Here is a 19,858-nt window from a genome sequence, read left to right as displayed (position 1 = left end):
ATGCCCACATTCAGGATTTTAACAGAACGAAAAGAGGAAAAACACAATTTAGAGAACCTGCACTTCTTCATCCGGAAGAACTCTCTAAATAGCAAATGTCTCTAATCCTAACACCAGTTTGGGTCTTTTCACACCTCTCCAGCAAGAGACACTGTACTTTTGCTGCAGGCAATGTTCTTAAATGGAAATAAATCACACCAGTGGCCCACCTTGGGTGATGTCCTGCCTCCACAAGGGATCAAAACTCTTTGTGTGATGGGAAAGGGACCATAAACCCCTGCTTTCTGCTCTTCCCTGCCATGAAGTTCATGGTTGTTCAAGGAAAGGTTGGACCTGGTACTTAGTGACATGGTTTAGTGGGTGACACTAAAGGTCAGCAGAGGTGGAAGAGCTGGAATACATGGAGTAAATGCAAGACACCTGCCCACAAGCACTCGTGCTCACTTGAAAGGTTAGACATGGTTGCACAAGATTTCATTAAATGAGATTTTATCCTCCTTTTTATAAGTCATCTCACCTCAAGTTATATTTTACCTATAATATTGACTGGACAAATTCACACACACCAAGGCAGAGATGTTAAAAAGGGAATGCTCAGTGAGCAGAGAGCGACATGCAGGTAAGAACAGAAGCCAGGCACACACGACCTCCTTCCAGGAACCGTGTGGAAAATAAAAAAATTAACTACAGCAAAGGGCTGATGAAGAAGGGACCAGTTTTGAAAAGCTTAATGACCTGATCATCCTGGACCTAGAAGCCTTTGGCTTGCTATTAGGTTTTTCAGGAAGAATATTGGGGAAGAAACTCCTCTACACAAACGTTCAGCCCAAAGGGACAGCACAGTTTCCTCCCGGGTGCAGAGCACGTTTTCAGGCCTTTTAAAGCAAAGTGGAGATCTCCAGGCTCGCACAGCGACCCCAAGCCCACCAAACTCCCCAGCTGTAATGATCACGACTTTCGGAGGCAGACACTTCATCGTAACTTGGAAGGAAATTACAAATCAGAGAGCGGCAGGGGGGATGTTATTGTACCCCTGACTAGATGGCCTGAATAGTAATAAGTCTGCGTGTCTGCAGCAAAAAGGGGAAAACCACAGACACCTGATAAGTATGCAATCCGCTGCCTCAGAACGCGGTTTTGACCAGATTTTAATGCTGTGTAAATTACATTTACTTCAGCAATCAAATCTCCCTCTCATTACCTCACTGCCACCAGACTTCTGAAATAATCACCATGATCGCTCGTAGCGGCTCAGGAAGTTTTGATTTCGGAGCATCTTGCCCTCTTTTTTTCGGTAGTACTCAGGCTCATCTGTTTAGAGAGACAGTTTTAGAATCCGTTTTTTAGAGGGAAATGAATTAAAAATAGTTCAGAACGCCCAGTGACGTATAAATAGAATGAAATAAGGGTTTCTAGAAGGAAAATAATAGTTTTTTTCACCCCGTAGTGGCAAGGGTTTGGTAGTGGGGGGCTGCAGGGGTGGCTTCTGTGTGCAAAACCTGCCTCGTGTCAGAGCAGAGCCGGCTCCAGGGAGACCCGCTGGCAGATCAGAGCCACAAGTGACACTGCTTGTGTCTCTGTGATAGACTCTTTAAGACTAGAAAACTCTGTGCAACAGCAGCTGGGAGAGAGGGGTGCCCACAGGCTCAGTTTGGGAAGGACGGCATCCCGTGGGAGGGAGCAGGGGCAGAGAGGGACCGTGAATGAGCTTTTTTTTATCATATTTTCCCCTTTTGTTCTACTCTGAACCCACCACGCAGCCGACAGGTGAAATAATCAGCTCTCTGATTATTTCTATCTGTAGAGGAAAGTGTCCCCCACGTCTCTGTGTCCCCCTGGATGCTCCCACTCCCACCCTGCTGGAAAATCCACCCAAAAGCAGGCTGGCAAAAAATTAACCCCTCCCCAAAAAAAAAACCTAAAGTTCATCCGTCTGGTATTTCCTCTTAACACCTCTTCAGCATTTGCTGCTCATTGAGCCTTTCATTTCCATCTCAAATAGCCTCCCACTGAGCTAAACCAACACAATCGAAGGAAATCTCAGTAACCAGGCCAACACGCGGAGCTTGCATCTCGCTACAGAGCACACGGGGATCTATCACTGCTATCTGCCCGGCTCTGCGATGCCTTCGTGCTGCAGGGATGAAGGAAAAGCAGAGCCCCAGCCCCAGGTGACAGCATCCCTCCTGCCAAACCCATCCCCGTAAAAGAGAGGTGTTCCTGCAGGGTGATCGCATGCTCTCAAAAGACCCAAGATCACGGTTTATAACGTGCTCCTTCATGATGCAGATGCATTTTCTTTGAAGAAACAAGAAGCATCAAGAGAAGAAGCTGAAGATCACTATGGAAAATGCTAATCAGGCTTTCTCTTACTTTTTTAAGAGGTAGCAAAAATACAGCACTGTTTCTTCTAAATATTAGTCATCCTGCTTTGCAGACATCTGAGGGAACCTCCACAAAGCAGGCAAGGACTGCCCATGCTTCTGGTGCTCACCAGAGTGCTGGGATCATTTCCAGCTCAGTTTACACTTCTTTTTAGTTCGCTCAACCACAAAGCCCTTTTTCTGCACCAAACTGGGTGTCCCTGGGACCTGAGAGCGGAGCATGGAGGATCCCACCCCTCCTGGCCACCACACCTCTCATGTACCCCTAGGGTTCCTAAAAGCTCACCGGGTCGAGGAGGACACCTCTATCACAAAAGCAGAGTCTTTTTCCTCTCCCGCAGTCTTCATGGGGCCAAAAGTCAAAAACGCATGGTCCTGTTGAGAGCTCCTCTGCTTTGCACTAAGCAAAAAATGCAGAAGCTGAAGACAGGGGGTTGAAGACAGAGGAGCAGGCACAACCTGCTTGGGATAGGATGTGGTACCAGGCTGAGTTCCTCTCCATGGGGACATTGAGTGATGCAGCACATCCCAAGAACAACCAAAGTTCACGTGGCACGTGCAGAGACTCCCCAAACAACCCCATGTCATCCTGTGGCACACGGCGAGCAGAATATTTCCTCCTGGCGCACCAAAAACCACATCCAAGACCAAATAAAACTCCCAAAACACAACTGCGGGTTTCCTGTTTTCCTCCCCTCCCACAAACCCACTGTGGAAGATTGCAACCAGGAAAAAAATAAATATTAATTCCAGGCTAACCCAGGTAGTTCCAACGAGACAGGCTCCAGCGAGAGAAGGATTTCGGGTTCTGGCTGCAAGATACGCCACGTCTGCGTGCCGCGCGCCCTGCCAAGGCAACACATGGATATCACAGGGACCCTAACGCAAGCTGACAGCAGACACTTCCCTTGTCTTCTCTGCCAGCTCTCCTGCGTGCCAGAATATTCAGATATCTCTGTCCCCCCTTCCCCAGCAAGATGCCCCCAGCTCTACCTTACCCTAATCGAAGGCGGTTTGGAGCCCGGGTGCCACCAGCTGGCTCAGGCGCTGATTATTTTCAGCATTTAGCCCCTCCAAAGCCCTATCTGATGGCTGCTGAACAAAACCCGCAGAGCCTGGCATCGCGGGCCGCGTTCCTGCTCTCTCAGCCAGCAGCTAATGGCATTCAGGCCGAATCCGGGCTCACGACAACGTCTTCATTAGGCGCGTCGGGAGCCGGAGCGAAGCGCTGAACAATTGGCCGCAGCGGCGCCACAAAGCAGAGTCCGGATCCCTTCTGATGTGTCACCTAAAATACAGGCCAGCCTTGTCCTGGCAGGCACAGCACAGCACTTTCTGAAAACCTTAAAATAAAGCAAATAAAATATTTGCCGGGCGCTTGGAATCGGGGGCACCGCTGAGCTTAACGCACTCGGCTGCACGCTCACGTGCCTCGATGGCTTTAAAAGAGAGCTGACCAAGCCCAGCCTTTTAGATCATAAAAGTGCTGGGTCTGAGGTCTTCGTGGATGGATCTGGGGTGTAAAAGAAATGTTTTGTTTTGATTTAGCTGCCTCTGTGGCTTGCTGCATACAGGTACATACCTCTCGGGGAAAAACAGGAGGTTAAAGGAAGGAGGAGCGGCGTAACGAGAGGCACGAGCGGCAGAGGGTTTCATGAGGCTGGAAAATTGCTGTGATTAGTCAAGGGAAGGAAGAAATGGGAAAGATGAGGAAAAGGAGGACAGGTGGTTCATCTGAGGACAGCAGAGGAAACACCAAAGCGAGGGGACGGAGAACGCAAAGAAAGGAACAGGAGTGACTTTCACACGAGACACGGCGCTGCCTGGGGTCACGGAAGAGCACCAGGAACCAGGAACGTGCCCTTGGAGTTCATGGAGCATGGGGTTTGGAAATCAACCCCACTGCTCCAAAAAGTCCAGGACTGAACCCCAAAAGGGTCCAGCTCCTCCCGAAGTCTGTGGAAGTGCTGAGCTGCGAGCCTCCTCCCTCAGACACACATCCCCCTTTCCACCTCGCTCGTCTCACGTCCCAGAACTTCAGCTGCCCGATGCCCCCTGGAAAATTCCCTCTGGCACTGCAGAAAAAACCCTGACAGCACAAGAATAGAAAATTAACTTCAGCTAAAAAGGAATTCGGGGACACACAGCAACGATTTGGTACCGGATCAGACTGAAGCCAGCACTTCCCTGAAGCAAGGAATTAGGAAACTTCCAGCTTTTCACACCAAAGTAGCCCAGATTTAGGAGGAGGAGGAAGAGAAAGGGCAGCTAAGGAAGGACTGGGTACCTGCATGCGTTTTGGGGTGGAAGGGCTCAATAAGGCTCTTTTGCTATTCCTATCAAAAAGATCCCAACCAACCAGTCACCTCATCCTGGGATGTGGTGACCAGGTGAGGCCAGGAACAGGCTCTGAAGTCAGAGGAAAAAGCCTGGAGGAGGCGAGGTTTAGGGGATCAGGAGGGTGGGGAAGGCTGGCAGGCCCACAGGACAGGCAAATTTGCCTCTCTTGGCTTATTTAGGGTCTCCCCTAAATCTTCCTTGGCCTTACCTCGCCTAACGCCGGCCCTGCCAGAGCCACTAATTCTCCCTGCCCCATCTGTTTGGATTTGCTTACTTCCTAATTTACACCACGTCTATCTCCATGGTGGCTAAGCATTTTAATCACAGTGATTAACACACTGAGCAAGAACAAAACAAAAAAATGGTTAATCAAAGGCTATTAGCAGGCGTTTGAGTGTCTAGACGCCGCTTTTTACACATGACTGCTGGTTAACGATCATCTCCCCATAACGCTCACCCGGGCCCTGATTTATTTATTCCTCCTTCTGCCAGCTCCGCACTTTGCCACGGCCACGTCGGGGATTTTTGGTGCCTTTTGGCAGCAGGAGAGCACAAGGAGCTCCTGCAGGAATCACTTGGGCAAGAGGAAAACTCTTTTAGTTTAAGAGGATCCTTCCTGAATCTCAGACCTACAGCAAGAAATGCAAAATGCTGCCATTATTAGATGCACGGTGTCCTAACCAGTGTTTTTTACAGCAGGAGTGTTATGGGGTTTGTGTTACACGCCTGGATTTTGATCCTAAATAAAGGCAGGGCTCGCTCCTACAAGCCCATGGCATCAGCTGGCTGCTCACCTCCTGGGCTCGGTGCTCTCCACCCCAAATTACTGTGGGCAGGCAGCATCCCTACACACACCCTAAGACCTGGAAATTGGGGGATTTGCAAGCTCGAGCCCCTGATACAGTTTCCTGGGCAGGGAGGATGCAACTGAAAGCTGCCAAAAAGGCTGAGCCACTTCCCCATAGCTTCAGCTCAGCTGCTTTCACCTAGTCCTCCTGCCCCTTCTGACTGAGATCACTTTGGCCAAAAGTTGTGTTTTTCATATGAAATACGGCACCGCAGCTGCAATGCTGTACTGAGCCGGTCCTGAAAGCCCTAAACAGCTGCAATCCTATGACTGCTCGCAGATATTTATCTCCCCCCCAATAATGGAAGGTTTATTTGGTGGCAAACTAGAAGGAAATTAAGTGAGGAGCAAAAGGAAACACCCAGCGTAAAACCTGCTCTGGTTTGTACGTCCTTCTCCGTTTCCACCACGTCACCACTTCAGGGAAATTAATTATTTTAGCTGTAGCTTTATTTCATTAGAAGGAGCACAGGTTCCTAGCAAAATAGCATCTCTGATGTTTTTATCTGTGGGTGAAATCCTGTGCAGACACCTACCCAAAGTCGTGGGACAGGGAGGAAGATGACTACCCCCAGGCGTGCCTCCATCAGCTCAATCCAGACACGTCTCGAGTCATTTCGGTCCCTCAAAGCAGCACCACCAGCTCCAGAAAGGCAACAACCACACCGAACGTGCCCATTATCAATTTAAGCAGGCTGTCTGCTAGATCCTTCCACCGCCCACCCCAACTCCATCTTCGATTGTTTATTTATTATTTGCTATCTGGGTGTCGCTGGGACAACTTGGGATAACATGGGAGCGTGGAAAGCTCACAAGATGCTGAATTAATTGCTTTTTCGGCTTCCTGCCCTCGTGAATTTGGAAAAACCCCGCACAGGATTTCTTGCTGGCCCTGGCAGTGACACTCCTCAGTTCATCCACAAAGGGAAAAACTACAATTACCCTGTTCTCAATTTAAGGTAGGCTTTAAATCAATAAAAAAGTCTCTATGCTCAAACAGGATCTCCACTAACACCACCAGACACCGCTGCTCCTTTGCTGTTTCTCCCTTTAACTCGGGCAGTCCCCACAGAGCAAAGGCAGCTCGGCACAACAGCACCCAGAGCTCCGACCCGTTCAGGACACCGAATTATTTCTCCAATTCGCCCCAGGCACCATGAACACCCCAGGAACAGCCCCCGCAGAGCAAGCAAACCCTGCTCGGAGCCAGGAAGGATGGAGTAGCAAACGGCCTCCTTCAGATAACCCCGCTGGTCTGACCCGAGGCGATGAGATCTTAGCAGGCAACAGAGCCCCCGGGGAAACCAAAGCAGGAGATCATCAGCCCCCAGAAGCTCTCTTTGACTGCATCCAGAGGTTTTTGATGTATTTACTCCTGCAGGCTTGATTGCCAGCCCCACTTAATGGGGTCTGGGTGGCACTGGAGCAACAGGGGAAGGAAACGGTGTAGGGAGGAAAATAACAGCTCGTCGACAGAGCTGGGGACGCAGCCTAATTTAAGGCAGAGATGTCTTTTCCTAACTCTACTTGTATGATTAGGAAGAGCAATACATATTTTTTAATGGGCAGATCAAGTCATTTCGGCGTTATCATTAGAATCATCGAGCAGAGGATGCATGAGCAGGTTTTATGTTTGGGCTGGTAAAATTGTTACGGTCGAACCCAGCTCCTCCGAAACGTGTGTGCTTCAGGACCCCCAGCCTGAATTTGGCAGGCTTTTAAGTTGCATTTCCATCACGAACCTTCTCCTTTCGTTGCTCTCTTCTCAGTTAATTCCTCGCTGGTGGTAGGAACACGACCCCAAACGACCTCTCCTGCAGTGAATGCCTTGTTCTGAAATCTCCAGGTTAGCTTCTCCACCTCTCGCTCTTCTCACTTTTATCACCTGTAGAATTAAATTCCCCCAGTTTTGGCTTGATGTTAAGGCCCCCAGCAGGAAAGTTGAGTGCTGGATACCCAAACCAGCCTTGGGACTAGCTAAGGGGGGAAAATCAGGCCAAAAGGGAAGTACCCAAGCCCCAAAAACTTGAAATTTCCACCGTGGGATGGAGCTCAGCTGCTCCAAGGGCAGGCAGAGCCAGCTGGGCTCTCTCCTACCAAATTTCTCCATGATCCACCAAAATCTGCACAGAAGAAACAATAAATGAGAAACCTCAAAAATAAAAATAAAATAAAAATGTTGCCGCTTGCTCTTTTCTACCCTTCTGGCACTGAGAGGAGCCCAAACCCTCAGGACACTGTGTTTTGAAGCACATCGGGAGCACTTCGATTCAACGTAGAGATTACACCGAAATCCCAGGTTTTGGGGACAGAAAAAGAGATCGGATAAAACATTTCGTCCTGTGTTGGCAAAAACAGCAACACCTGAAGATGCTCACGCAGAGGGAAAATGGGGCGAGAGCAGGGAAGAGAAGAGGGGCAACGCCAAGGGAGGACACCGCTGATTTCGCAGCTCACAACGGAGCCACGCGAGCTTGCAGGGAGGATTCAGACACATTCGGGATCCCATCAACACGTTGCCTCTCTGAAAAGGGCCTGGAAGAAGGAATTCTTTAAAGGTGACTGCTGCTTAAGCCCAGTCGGTGAAAAAAAAACACGTTTTTACGATGAAGTCGCTCCCTGCAATGTAGGCTTCTATTTTGAGTGACTACCAGATGTTCTCACTGAGGATTTAGGACAGGAAGAATACAAATGCAACAATAATGGGAGCCTAATGAAGTTTGGTCTTCAATTAACTCACACAACCAATTAATCCTATACCCAGCGGAAGGTGTTACCAAGGCAAGGAGCTGCTGGTTGATCGGAGGGGTCAACGCTAGGCAAAATTTCCAGTCTGAATTCTTTATTAAGGAACAGGAGCTACACTATCAGGGGGCCAAGGCCCTTCAGGAGCTGGATCTTGAACGCCTGATCCCAATTAGAAGCACTGCCCCTAATTACGGCCCGGCTTCTCAAAAAGTTGGGGGGCTTTTCCGGCTTTCTGTAGAACTGAGCCTCACTTCCCACGTGGCAAAAGAAATGACCTGATGCACTTGCAGTCGGTACGTCGTCGTCCATCGATGCCGAGGCGAAATAATCCCCTACAAAATAAAAAAGGCTGATTTCCCCTCGTTTCCTCTCCATTTTTCCCAAAAGGCTCCCACGCTGCCTTGGCAAAGGGAAAAGGTTCAGACCCCAAAGCCAACAGCTCCTGCACATTTCCCACTTCCAGAACCTTAAATCCAATCTGCTTGAGGCAAATGAAAGGAGATGTGCCCTTCCCTGTTATTTTAGACGCCTTTCTTAGGAGTGCTGGTTTACAAATCCCCTAATCCCCTGAAAGAACAGGGAAAATAATCCAGTCCCAGGCAGAGAAGTCAGCAAAGCATCAGAAATTAAACTCCAAGCCCGAATTCAAACTCTCTGCTCTAGCTACACAGTTCCCGACAGCTCCAGTGGCGTCTTTCCTCCTCCAACACCATTTAACAGCAACAAGAAAAAGAGAAGGGTCGGAAATAATTTGCCCGTACGGCTCAAGAATTGGTCCTTTCCCAAGAAGCACAAAGAGCAAAACTCGGTGGCTCGTGGCGAGCATCAAATGATGTTTAATGCCAGTTTTTTTCAACCCCAAGTTTTGCAAAATTGCGACTGCCATCTGCGGTCCGGGCTGCATCCATCCAATTACGCTGAGTACCTACAATTACTTTTAATCCCAAATACCTGGCACGTTTTTAGGTCGAGCCTCTGGGCCTTCAGGTAGCTTCTCCTGACATCCTGCTTTGAAGAAAACCCAATAATCACCTCATTTTTAAACCACTATCTTTAAAGGCTCTGCGGAGTTTTAAAGGATGGCAGCCGAGCGCTCGGCGTGCTTCGAAAGCAAAAAATAAACCCCACAGAAAACTTTTTACCCAGGTTGTTGGGTCTGGGTGAAGACAGGAGGTGACTTCTGGCTCGCTGCTGGTCCCACGTGCCCAGGATGGTCCCAGTTTAACCAGACTGGGACCAGTGCAGAGCAAAAGAGGGTTCAGAAAGCTGCAGGAGCAACCAACAGCCTCGTGTCCCATCAAGGGATGGGTTCGAGGGGACACGAGGGTTTGGGTCCCTGCTGGATGGACACAGCGAGGCATTTCTCCACCCTCCATCACTCACCTGGGCTGAAGTATTCACACCAAAGCAAATAAATAAAGCGAATAGATAAAAATTAACGCCAAGTAAGGGGAAAACTTCCTTTCCCCAAAGAGAGTTTCCACCTCGACCCGCAGCCGGCGCTTGGAGAGCCACCAGCTCACGCCATTCCCAATGATTTCCACTCCTAATTAATTTTGGGAAATGAACCGCGCTGCCTAGAAATAACAGTGAAGAGGTTAAAAGGGTTTTTGCCCACCTCCTTCCCAAGTTGTTCACGAGGGACTGAGACGGGCTGCCCGAGAACAAGCGTGTTTGCACCCGCCGCCAGAAAGGGGGAGTGTAAATATTTCCAAAGCTTTAGGCAGGCTGGTACTTACCGTCACGCTCTGAAAGGGAGCGAAGAAAGCAAAATATTCAATTAGGAAAAATTACCCTAATTGCAGGTTCTGTTTTATCCCTCCGTTAAAAGCCAGGAAGCGCCTCCAAAGATCGCTGAGCCGGGCGACGGAGCTCGGTGCTGCTTAATATTTTTAATATACATCCGGGGGGGGGGGAATTTAATTCGGATCTGCAGATCTGCAGCCCCCTCTCCCCCATGCCAAGGGTTGTGCTGAGACTGGCCACAACTTCGGAGAGGTGCCAGCACAGCTCCAAGGTGAAGGAAGGCGTCGAGCACAGCTCTGTGTGTGCTGATGCGTCCTTAAAAGCGCGTTGCCTGCACCACACAGCCCTCAGATCTGATTTTTTTAATTATTCTTGGAGGAAAACGCCCGATTTTGGCTCCCTGAACGTCACACAACATCCTCCCGGGAACGTAAAACGATGCCCTTTGGCTCTCAGAGCACCTGAACGGATTTCCATCCAGCCACCCGTGCTGCAGGAGGGGGCTTTTGGTCTCCTCCTCCTCCTCCTCCTCTCTGCCAGGCTGCAGCTTGCCCAGCACAGCCCCGTTCCTCCCCGCGCCACGAGATAAGTGAATCTGCTGTTCGGAAGCCCTTCATCCCTTTAATTAAACAAATTAATATCGCCGCTCCCTATCACGTAGCCTCTATTATCTTTTGTGAACTCCTCCAATTCCGTTGTAAAGATACATTGAAAAAGCCCTAATTGAGATAATCTCTGGAATTCAAGGCTCGGTGTATTTTTAGTCCTGTTTTTTTCTTTAAAAAAAAAAAAAAAAAAAAAAAAACTCTTTTCCCTTTGTTTCTGGAATGCCTCCCATCCTTTCCTCCCCTGCCAGACTGTTTACATTATTTAAATGCCTTCTGCTTATACCACTCTTTACAATTTTCACTTCAACAGCATCGGCCTCCGTTGCTCATTTTTTTTCACCCCCCCTTCTTTGCTGAGACAGAACTGGGATGAATTCCAACCCCAAACTCCAAGCCGCTCCCGGTGCTTTGCTGCTGTCTTTCTGCGGCTGGTGATGCCTTCCTGGCAGCCCTCTCACGCGGGGCTCCTCGTTCGAGCAGGGGAAATGAGCACAAAGGGTTAAACTGCTCTTTTTTTAACAGCAGAAACTGAAGAAAAGGGTATTTCCCCTGACACCGGAGTGCTGTGCACGCTGGCAGGGCTGTCTGCCACCCCTTTTAGGGGATGGGTGCTCCTCCAGCACCCTCCGTGCCCTCCTGCCCCGCAGAAACCCCACTGAGACCCCACTGCTGGCTGAGGGATGCTCCAGCTGCCTTTCCACACCATGCTGCTTCTTTGGGGAGATTTGTTTTCCTCCAGGCTTCATGAAAAAGGTGACAAAGGTGCCAGAGCTCTGCCGGTTCTGCGAGAGATCCTCCGTGCCCCCGGAGTCACCTAAGGACAGATTGTGAATATTTCATGGGCCAACCCCAGCCCTGTCCCTGTTTCCTCGGGGTCTGGCTCGGGAAAAGCACCGTAGCAGGTCCGAGTCCCATCATCAGAAGCCATGGGTCAACGAAGTCACAGCGTTTGGTGTTTTTTTTTTTTTGCTTGTAGCTTTTATTCCAATCTAATTTGAGCTCTGGTTGATAACAAAGCATTTTTCTGATTCAGTTTCCTCCTGCGTAAAGGCTCGCGGGTGTCACAGCCTTATAGTACCGGCTTCCAAGGCAGCAAGGTGCTAAAAATCAAGGCAGGATTCGAGGGAAATAAAGCTCAGGGAGAAGTTCTTTGAGGGATCCAGACTTCTCCGTGGGCTCCCTTCATTCCCCGAGGAAAATTGCACATTCGACGTCCAATTTCTTTCCCTCGCGGTCTCGAGGCAGCCGGAGCAGCTCTCCTCCACGGAGCTGCTTTATCACCATCAGTTCTTCCTCCGTCCTTTTCATTAAAGGAAATGCTCCCTGAATAACCTACATTTACACCGAGAAGGAGAACCACCGCAAGGAATAAAAGCAGCTCCGTGCAGCTCGCAGCAAAATGGAAGTGTCTAGAAAGGTGGAAGACGGAGGGGTGAATGTTTCGGCATGCAAAGAAGCTGCATCTCCCCCAGCCCTTCGCACCCTGCCTCCCCTCTGCCTCTGATCCCACTGGGGTTAGAAATAAAACTGTAGGGAACGTGGGAAAAAAAAGGGAAAAAAAGGCACAATTCTCTGCCCTAGAGCTCGGCATGGAGCAACCAGAAAGGGGATGCTGGGGTCAAAGGGTTTAGGGAAGCGGGGTGCCAGCCCACTCCCAAGAGGATGTTTTTTGGAGAGATTTCAGACTCCTGGGCTCTCAGAAGTGCCTCACACCACTGTCCTGGTCCCTAAAGATGAGGAATTATTATGCTGGCTCCCTCAGGAAGAAGATCAGGGCCCCGAAGCATTCCTACATCCTCACGTAGCCTGGAGAAGCAACGAGCCCACACCACCGTGCCAACGCCTCGCCAACTGAGCGCCACGTCTACCTTCCTCAAAACACAGCTGAAATCCACTTTCTGCCCCAAATCCTGCCCCTCTTCCCCCCCACACCCTGCTGTGACACAGAACCACCCAAATACCTGGACGGGGAGCTCCCAGCAGGTCGGGGCAGAGCCCAAAGAGAAAAAGGCTTGGAGGCAAACTCTGCCCTCCCCAGGCTGGCGCAGCAGAGCTGCTCCAACATCTGTGGTTTGACCCCCTCTAGTGGGTAGCACTCCACAAGACACGAAGCCTCGCCACCACCCCAAAACCAATAAAGACCCTACCCAAGTGAGAAAGCCTCTTTTGTTGCCGGTATCATGATTTGGGATGAGTATTCACCCCCACAAACTCCCCTACCTGTGCTTTAGGTGCGCCATCCTTGGCGTGTTTTAATTTAGGCTGCCCACCTCTGACGGAGATCCTGCAGAAAACCCTTCAAAATTGGGACTGGGGAGGAGAAGTTGGGTAAAAATCTTACGCCCCAGACATGATATTGGAGGGAGAGCACATTTAAGCATCCATCCCAGCACGTCCTCCCTCTGCCAACTTGTCGAAAGCTGACAAAACTCCGTACTCTCAGAGCAAGCTGTTAAAACTTGGCGAAGGGGAAAAACTGAGCTGCCAGACAAGCTAACCAGAGAAAGCTGAAAAAAAAAACAAAAAAAATACAAAAACACTAATTCAGGAGTGCCAGGGCAGGCAGGAAAATCACAGCAAGGCCCTGTGGGGTTGAACATCCCAAAGCAAGACAGCGAGGGGGTGTCAGGACAGCAGCTTGGCCTTCTGACATGCTGCTGGCCCCCCCGCCAGGGGATTTGGGCTGGCGTTTCAGGAGTTGTAGCTGCCGGTTTCTAAATCAGCTCAATTTGCAGATACCCAGCTCCCAGTTCATCCCAGAGCAAAGTATTTTAGTAAAGCCCGAACCCACTCATCGCGCAGTCATTAAATACCACGTCTTCCTTTTAAAGCCATCGATTCATCCTTCCACCTCCGGGCACGCCGAACGAGGAACAAGTCAGAGATTTGGTCTTTCCACTAATAAACAAGATGGCAAGCCGTCGCTTAAACTTTAGGATTTTTTCCCCTTAAACACACACACACGGCGATTTAATGTCAAAACAGTGACTGGAGCGTGTTTTTTTTTCTTTTTAGCACACAGTTTTTCTTCTAAATATGTATTCGGACCAAATTTAACACCAAAACCCATAAATATCTTGCACTCGAGTCACGAACCTTACCATCACTGCCAGCTACCAGACACGGCGAGATTTTCGGGCGAGCTCGTGTCAGCTCAGCCCCCACACGCTTAATCCAATGGAATTCAATTATGTTTTTTTTTTTTAATAGCAACGCCAAGGATTGTGCTTCAATCCCTCTGCTCCACGACAGCAACCATGACCCACTGACCAGGATAAAAAGGTTCAAGAAAGGTGCATCGGGTGCAGGACTGTCACAAACACCCCTCGCAAAATGAGCGACCTCTGCTTGCTTGAGGTCCTCGAGGTAAGCTCGGGGATCGAGATGAAAGGGTGAAAACGGGAGATCTGTGAGGGAAAAATCCCCCGGGTACCAGTGGGAAGGTAATTTGGGATCGTGGCACTCCAAGCATCAATTAAAATCTCGGTGTGCCCACGTGTGTACACACGCGCGCGCGCTTTCACCACGTCTGTGTACTTTCTTTCCAGCAGCCGCTGTAGGTGGGCAGCATTAACACAGCCTCAGGCTCTCAGCTGAGCAAAAAAAAAAAAAAAAACAAGGCAAGAAACCCGAAATATCCACCCAGTACTCCCACTAAGCCCCAGCGCTCGCTCCCTGGGCAGGGGAACTGAGGACAGCCCTCATCACGCCCCGTGCAGCCGCAGCACGGTGCCGTTCTCATGCAGGAAAGCAGGCTGGGTGCACGACGAGCTGAACTTTCATCCTTCTGGGTCTTCCCCCTCCATCCCCATGTTATCAGAGTCTTACCAGCACGAAGAGGTTTAGCCATGAGTCCCATCACCGCGTCCCAGATTAATTGTAACAGCACTCGCAATGGCTAGAGTGGGGATGGGAGAAGATGCCTTCGTGGAGGCAAGCTCACAGACACTGGGAAGTTATTCTGGCTTCGGTCGGGTGCTGGGAGGCAGTTTCATGCTGCTCGCCCTGCTCGGCGTGCCCTAAAAAGCCAGAGCCGTGCGCTAGGGAGGTTGGTGATCAACAGGAGAGGAAGCTCCCTCGTTTTACCTAGCGTGGTTTGCTCTGCAGAGCTCCTTTCCAGTCCCTTTTGGCAGTCCCAGCCCCGCGCCGTCTCAGAAGCGAATATTTTTTCTCTGCATTGACAAAAAGCCTGGGTAATTTGAGCCTGGGTCCTTCGTATTCCCCCCCCCAAAATTCCCCCTCTGCCGGCGTCGCTTCGGTGTCCCCCTCCCCACCCGCTCACTCGAGCGTGCCGGGGGATGTTTTTGCCAATGCAGGCTCACACCGCGGCTAATACATAATCATTTCTTCCTCCTGGCTCCAGGAGGGGAGAAATCCAACTTGCCAGAGGTGCCTCTGCGTCGCTGGATTGCTTTTGCTGATGGGATCAGCGCTTGGGAGCAGTAGGGACAGCAGGAGAAGGGGTCACGCACCAATTCATCACACACACCACACAACCCCCTCTCAGCATCCCCTGGTCCAAAATGAAATAAAATATCCCCCCCAACACAACAAGAAGTCGAGCGCGGACGTGTGGTGAGCGTTACACGAATGACATTGAAGATGCAGAAGGAATACGTGCGCGGCTCCAGGGGCTGATCCCCCAGGTATACATTTCCCGCGCCCTCCCCACGCAGCTCCCCCGCCCCTCCGCCCCCTCAGTTCTTTGGAAAATAAATAAATAAATAAATAAAATAATACTAATAATAAAAAAAAAGAAATCTTTGATGGGTATATTCATTTTATCTCAAGAGCGGTGTCCTCAGAAGAGGTGTCAAGGCCCTCCCCTGCCTCCACCCACGCAGCCCTCCTCCCCCAGGCTCCGGCGTGCTGTCTCCATCTTAACTCCAGCCACTTCTCCACTGATTTCATTAGGCAGCAGGCTTAACCCCTTCCGCTAGCCAGATGGAAAAAGAAAAAAAAAAAAAGAGAGAAAAAAATAATAAAATAAAGGACTTCCCCATCAATCATCGCCTTCTGCTTTCCCCCTTCCCCTCTCCTCTCACCCAGACCCCGATGATGAATTCCTCCCGGCCACCCGTCGGGGTGATTTTTTGCCCCGTTTGTTCGGGCTGGAGATGCCGATGCGGGGATGTTACCCCCCTCCCTGCAAGCCCCTCCGCTGCCTCATCGTGAAGTGCTTCAAAAAAAAAATCCAGCATCTTCTGCCTGTATTTTATTTTAAAAGCCACCAAGCCCCACAACCAGCCCCATCCCTCCAACCTCCCTATATATATGTGTGTGTGGGGTGGGAGGGCGCGTGCAGCACCCCAATGCCACCACCCGGAGCCTTCTCTATGGTCTCCATCACCCCAAACCTCCTTCTCCTTCCATCTTCTTACCCCACGTCCCCTCCTGGAGGACGCCGGGCCACGCCGGGTCTTTACGGCTGTCCTTACACCACCCCTTTCCGCAGAAATGCCGGGCGGCTGTGCTGGCGGTTGTATCTCCGGGCTTTCATCCCGGAGAATCCCTCCCTGCCTCTCCTCTTAAACCTTTTTTCAGAGGGGATAACGCGGCCGGCAGCTCGGGTTGGGGGATGTCCTTCGATTCCCCCTGACCCTATAGATATCCCCCCTCAGCCCCGTCCCCTCAGCAGCAGCTCCTCTGCCCCAGGGCCTCTCCGGGGGAGCAGTCCCCGTCTCTGACCTTCAGCCTGGTGCTGGCAACCCGAAAAATGTCCCCACAACCCCGTCGGGGAGAAGGTTTCCTCCATCCCCTCAGCAGGGCCGAGGCTTCATGCTGCGTTTCTCTTCAGGGAATGGGGGTGAGCTGTGAGGGTCCCCCTCCGTGTGGGGTGAAGCTTGTGGGGTACAGATGCGACCCTCGTTGGGGTCACCCCCGGGCCTACATCCATGCTGGCACCAGGAAAGGTGTCAGCGTCCCCCACAGCACCTGTAGGGGAGAGCAGCCCCATATTTACCCCCCAAGTCCTGCCCCAGCCCCATAGGGCAGCAAGAGCCCACCCCTGAGGCACCGTTTACAACCCCAAGGAGCAAGGACCCCCTTCGACCCTCCATGCTTTTGGGGGGTCCCCCTGCCACGAGGGGACAGCAGCCCACATTCAGCCACCCCACAGACTCATTTTGGGGGAAATCTCTCCTCAGATAAGTGGGGGTGACCCCAAACCTCCCCTCATCCCACACGTGAGGGGCACTGACCCACGTCCAGCTCAGACCATGTGGTGACAGCAAACCCCAGTCCCAACCATCTTAGCCCCACGGACACATTTTAAGGGGATTTTTCTTCCTTTTGAGCATCCACTCAGTAAAAGCAGGGCCCCCACACCTCCTCCAGCCAGGGGAGCACTGCCCCATGTCCACCGAGCCGTGCCCCCTGCCAGACCATGAGGTGACAGTGACTCCTGTTTCTCCCACCTCAGCCCCACAGACCCATTGCAGGGGCATCTCCACTCACCCTATGGGGCAGAAACCCCTCTTTCTCCACATAGGGGGCACTGACCACATCCACCTTGGACCTACAAGGTAACACTGACCCACGTCCACCTCAGACCATGAGGAGATAGCAGCACCCACATGGCAGTGATCCCCATTTCCCCAAAAGACACTGCCCCATGTCCAGGTTGGCCCATAAGGTGACGCTGACCCACATCCCCATTAGACCATGAGGTGGTGCTGACCCTCATCTCCCCAAGAGACGAGGGTCTGGATGGGACCATGAGGTGCCACTGCCCCACGCCCCCATTAAACCACGAGGTGGCCATGCCCCTCATCTCCCCAAAAACCCCACATCCCGGCTGCACCGTGCGGCTCGGTGACACTCAGCAGACGCCACCCCACATTACACCGGGGGGTACAGGCACCCCAAATCTCCCACCCCCACCCCACAGATGCCCACCACCACCTCCCCTCCCTCTGCATCCCCCTGGGGGCAGTCTCCCCATAACCGGGGGGGTTCTCCCCATTAACCAGGGGGGTCTCCCCATAACTGGGGGAGTCTCCCCATAACCAGAGGGGGTCTCCCCATAACCGGGGCGGTCTCCCCATAACCGAGGGGGATCTCCCCATAACCAAGGGGGGTCTCCCCACAACCGGGGGGGGGTCTCCCATAACCAGGGGCTGTCTCCCCATAACTGGGGGTTCTCCCCACAACCGGGGGGGTGTCTCCCCATAATCGAGGGGGTCCCCCCCTAACCGGGGGCGATCTCCCCCTAACCAGGGGCTGTCTCCCCATAACCGGGGGGGGGGGGTCTCCCCATTAACTGGGGTGATCTCCCCATAACCGGGGGAGTCTCCCCACAACCGGAGGCGGTCTCCCCACAACCGGGGGGCGTCTCCCCACAACCGAGGGCTGTCTCCCCACAACCGGGGGCGGTCTCCCCCTTACCTCCAGACCTGTCCCATCTGCAGCAGGTGGATGACGGACTGCCAGACCCAGACGGAGATCCTGCAGAGGCGCTGCGCCCCGGGGGTGGCGGTGCCGCCGGCTCCTCCTACCCCTCCGGCGGGTCCCCCCCGGCGGCCGACGGCCCCCATCATGGGCGGCCCGCGGCTGCTGAGCCCCTGCACGGCCCCCAGCCCTCCGCCCGTGTAGTCCTGCACGAACCAGCGAAAGCTGAGGATCTGCACCAGCACCGAGGGCAGGAGCACGAAGGCCAGCGTCAGGCCGCACCAGACGTAGTCCCGCCGGCCGTAGTGGTGCAGCGCCAGCCACAGGTCCGTGCCCACGTCCCCCAGCAGCACCAGCAGCGCCAGCACGATCCACAGGCAGTCCAGCCACGGCCGCTCGCCCGCCCCGCCGACCTCCGCAGCCCGCGGCGGCCCCTCGTCGGCGGGGCGCGGGGCCAGCGGCTCGGCGGTGCCGGCGCCGGCGGTGGTGACAGCGGCAGCAGCCGCCCTGCCGAAGAGATTCCGCAGGCAGGCGCTCCGGCAGCCCCAGTAGCACGACGACGTGTTGCAGCAGTGGCAGATGTGCAGGGAGCTGCTGCCGCCCGGCTCCTCCGCTCCTTCCCCCGGCGCCGCCCCGACGCCCGCCGCGGACGCCTCGTCCAGGTTGTGCAGCTGGGCGAAGCCTCCCCCACCGCCACCGCCACCGCCGCCGCCGCCATCCGACTTGGCCGCCATCTTCTCGCAGCCTCCGCCGCGTCCCCGGCCCCTTCGCCGGGCGCGCTGCCTCGCTCGGCCCCCCCCGTCCCCGCTTGCCGGAGCCCCCCCAGCCCGCCTGCCGCCTGCCTCCCCCCCTCCTCCTCCTCCTTCTCCTCCTGCCTCCCCTCCTTGCCCGCCCGCTGCTTCCGGGGGTGGCGCTTCCCCAGCCCCACAGCAGCCCGGCCCGGGCCGCCTAGCGACCGAGCGGGGCAGCGCCGGGCTGAGGCGAAGCTTCCCTCACTCCCTCCCCTCACTCCTTCCTTCCTTCCTCTCGCTGTGGTGGGGAGTTGGGGGTTGTAGGGAGCCCCCCCCTCGGTGTCCCTACAGCCCCGTGATGTGGTGGCTCGCTCGGTTACATCCCTTTTGGGGGATGCGGATTGCACGCCCTGTCCTCACGGGGTCAGGCAATGTCACTGTGTCCCCCCCCACATCAGTACCACACTTCACCAAAGTCCTGGTCCCTTGCTCTCTTACCCCTTTTGGGGGACACTTGCTCACCCCCCCCTGTTCTTACAGGGTCAGGTAAACCCACTGTGTCCACCCCCACACCCCACACATCATTATCCCACTTCACCAAAGTCCTGGTCCCTTGCCCTCTTCCCTCTTTTGGGGGACACTTGCTCACCCTCCCTGTTCTTACAGGGTCAGGTAAACCCACTGTGTCCACCCCCACACCCCACACATCATTATCCCACTTCACCCAAGTGCTTGTCCTTTGCTCTCTTCCCCCTTTCAGGCACACTTATTTGCACACCCAGTTCTTATTAGGTCAGGTAAACCATCTACCCCCCCACACACACAGCCCCAGGTCCCTGCTGCAGGGTACAAACTGCAGGTGAGCTCTGTTTTTTGGGGTCTGCCAGGGGCTCAGCAGCACCCTGAGGCTGGTGGTTTGGCCAAGGAGCTGCTGGCAGGCTGGGAAAACACATCCAGGTCCTTCCACACTTGGTTCCCTCTCTACCCGTTTACATTTGTTCACTGCATCCATCTCCTCTGCGCTGTCTTGTGCTGTCCTCTGTAGGTTATCATCTCTCTGCTGAT

General features: G+C 53.0%; 1 protein-coding gene across 1 annotated transcript in view; it reads right to left on the bottom strand.

The window, feature by feature from the left end:
• The window catches only part of XKR6 (XK related 6), a 131,498-nt gene extending 112,549 nt beyond the window's left edge, over window positions 1–18,949 (bottom strand). The window contains exon 1 of the mRNA XM_068678902.1: window positions 18,060–18,949. Within this exon, the coding sequence (XP_068535003.1) occupies window positions 18,060–18,796 (737 nt within the window). The 5' untranslated portion in view covers window positions 18,797–18,949. The remainder of the gene's footprint in view (window positions 1–18,059) is intronic.
• Window positions 18,950–19,858: the final 909 nt, after the last annotated feature.

Source organism: Anas acuta, chromosome 3, assembly GCF_963932015.1.
Source record: "Anas acuta chromosome 3, bAnaAcu1.1, whole genome shotgun sequence".
Taxonomy (NCBI): domain Eukaryota; kingdom Metazoa; phylum Chordata; class Aves; order Anseriformes; family Anatidae; genus Anas; species Anas acuta.
This window is presented reverse-complemented; position numbering and strand designations above follow the sequence as displayed.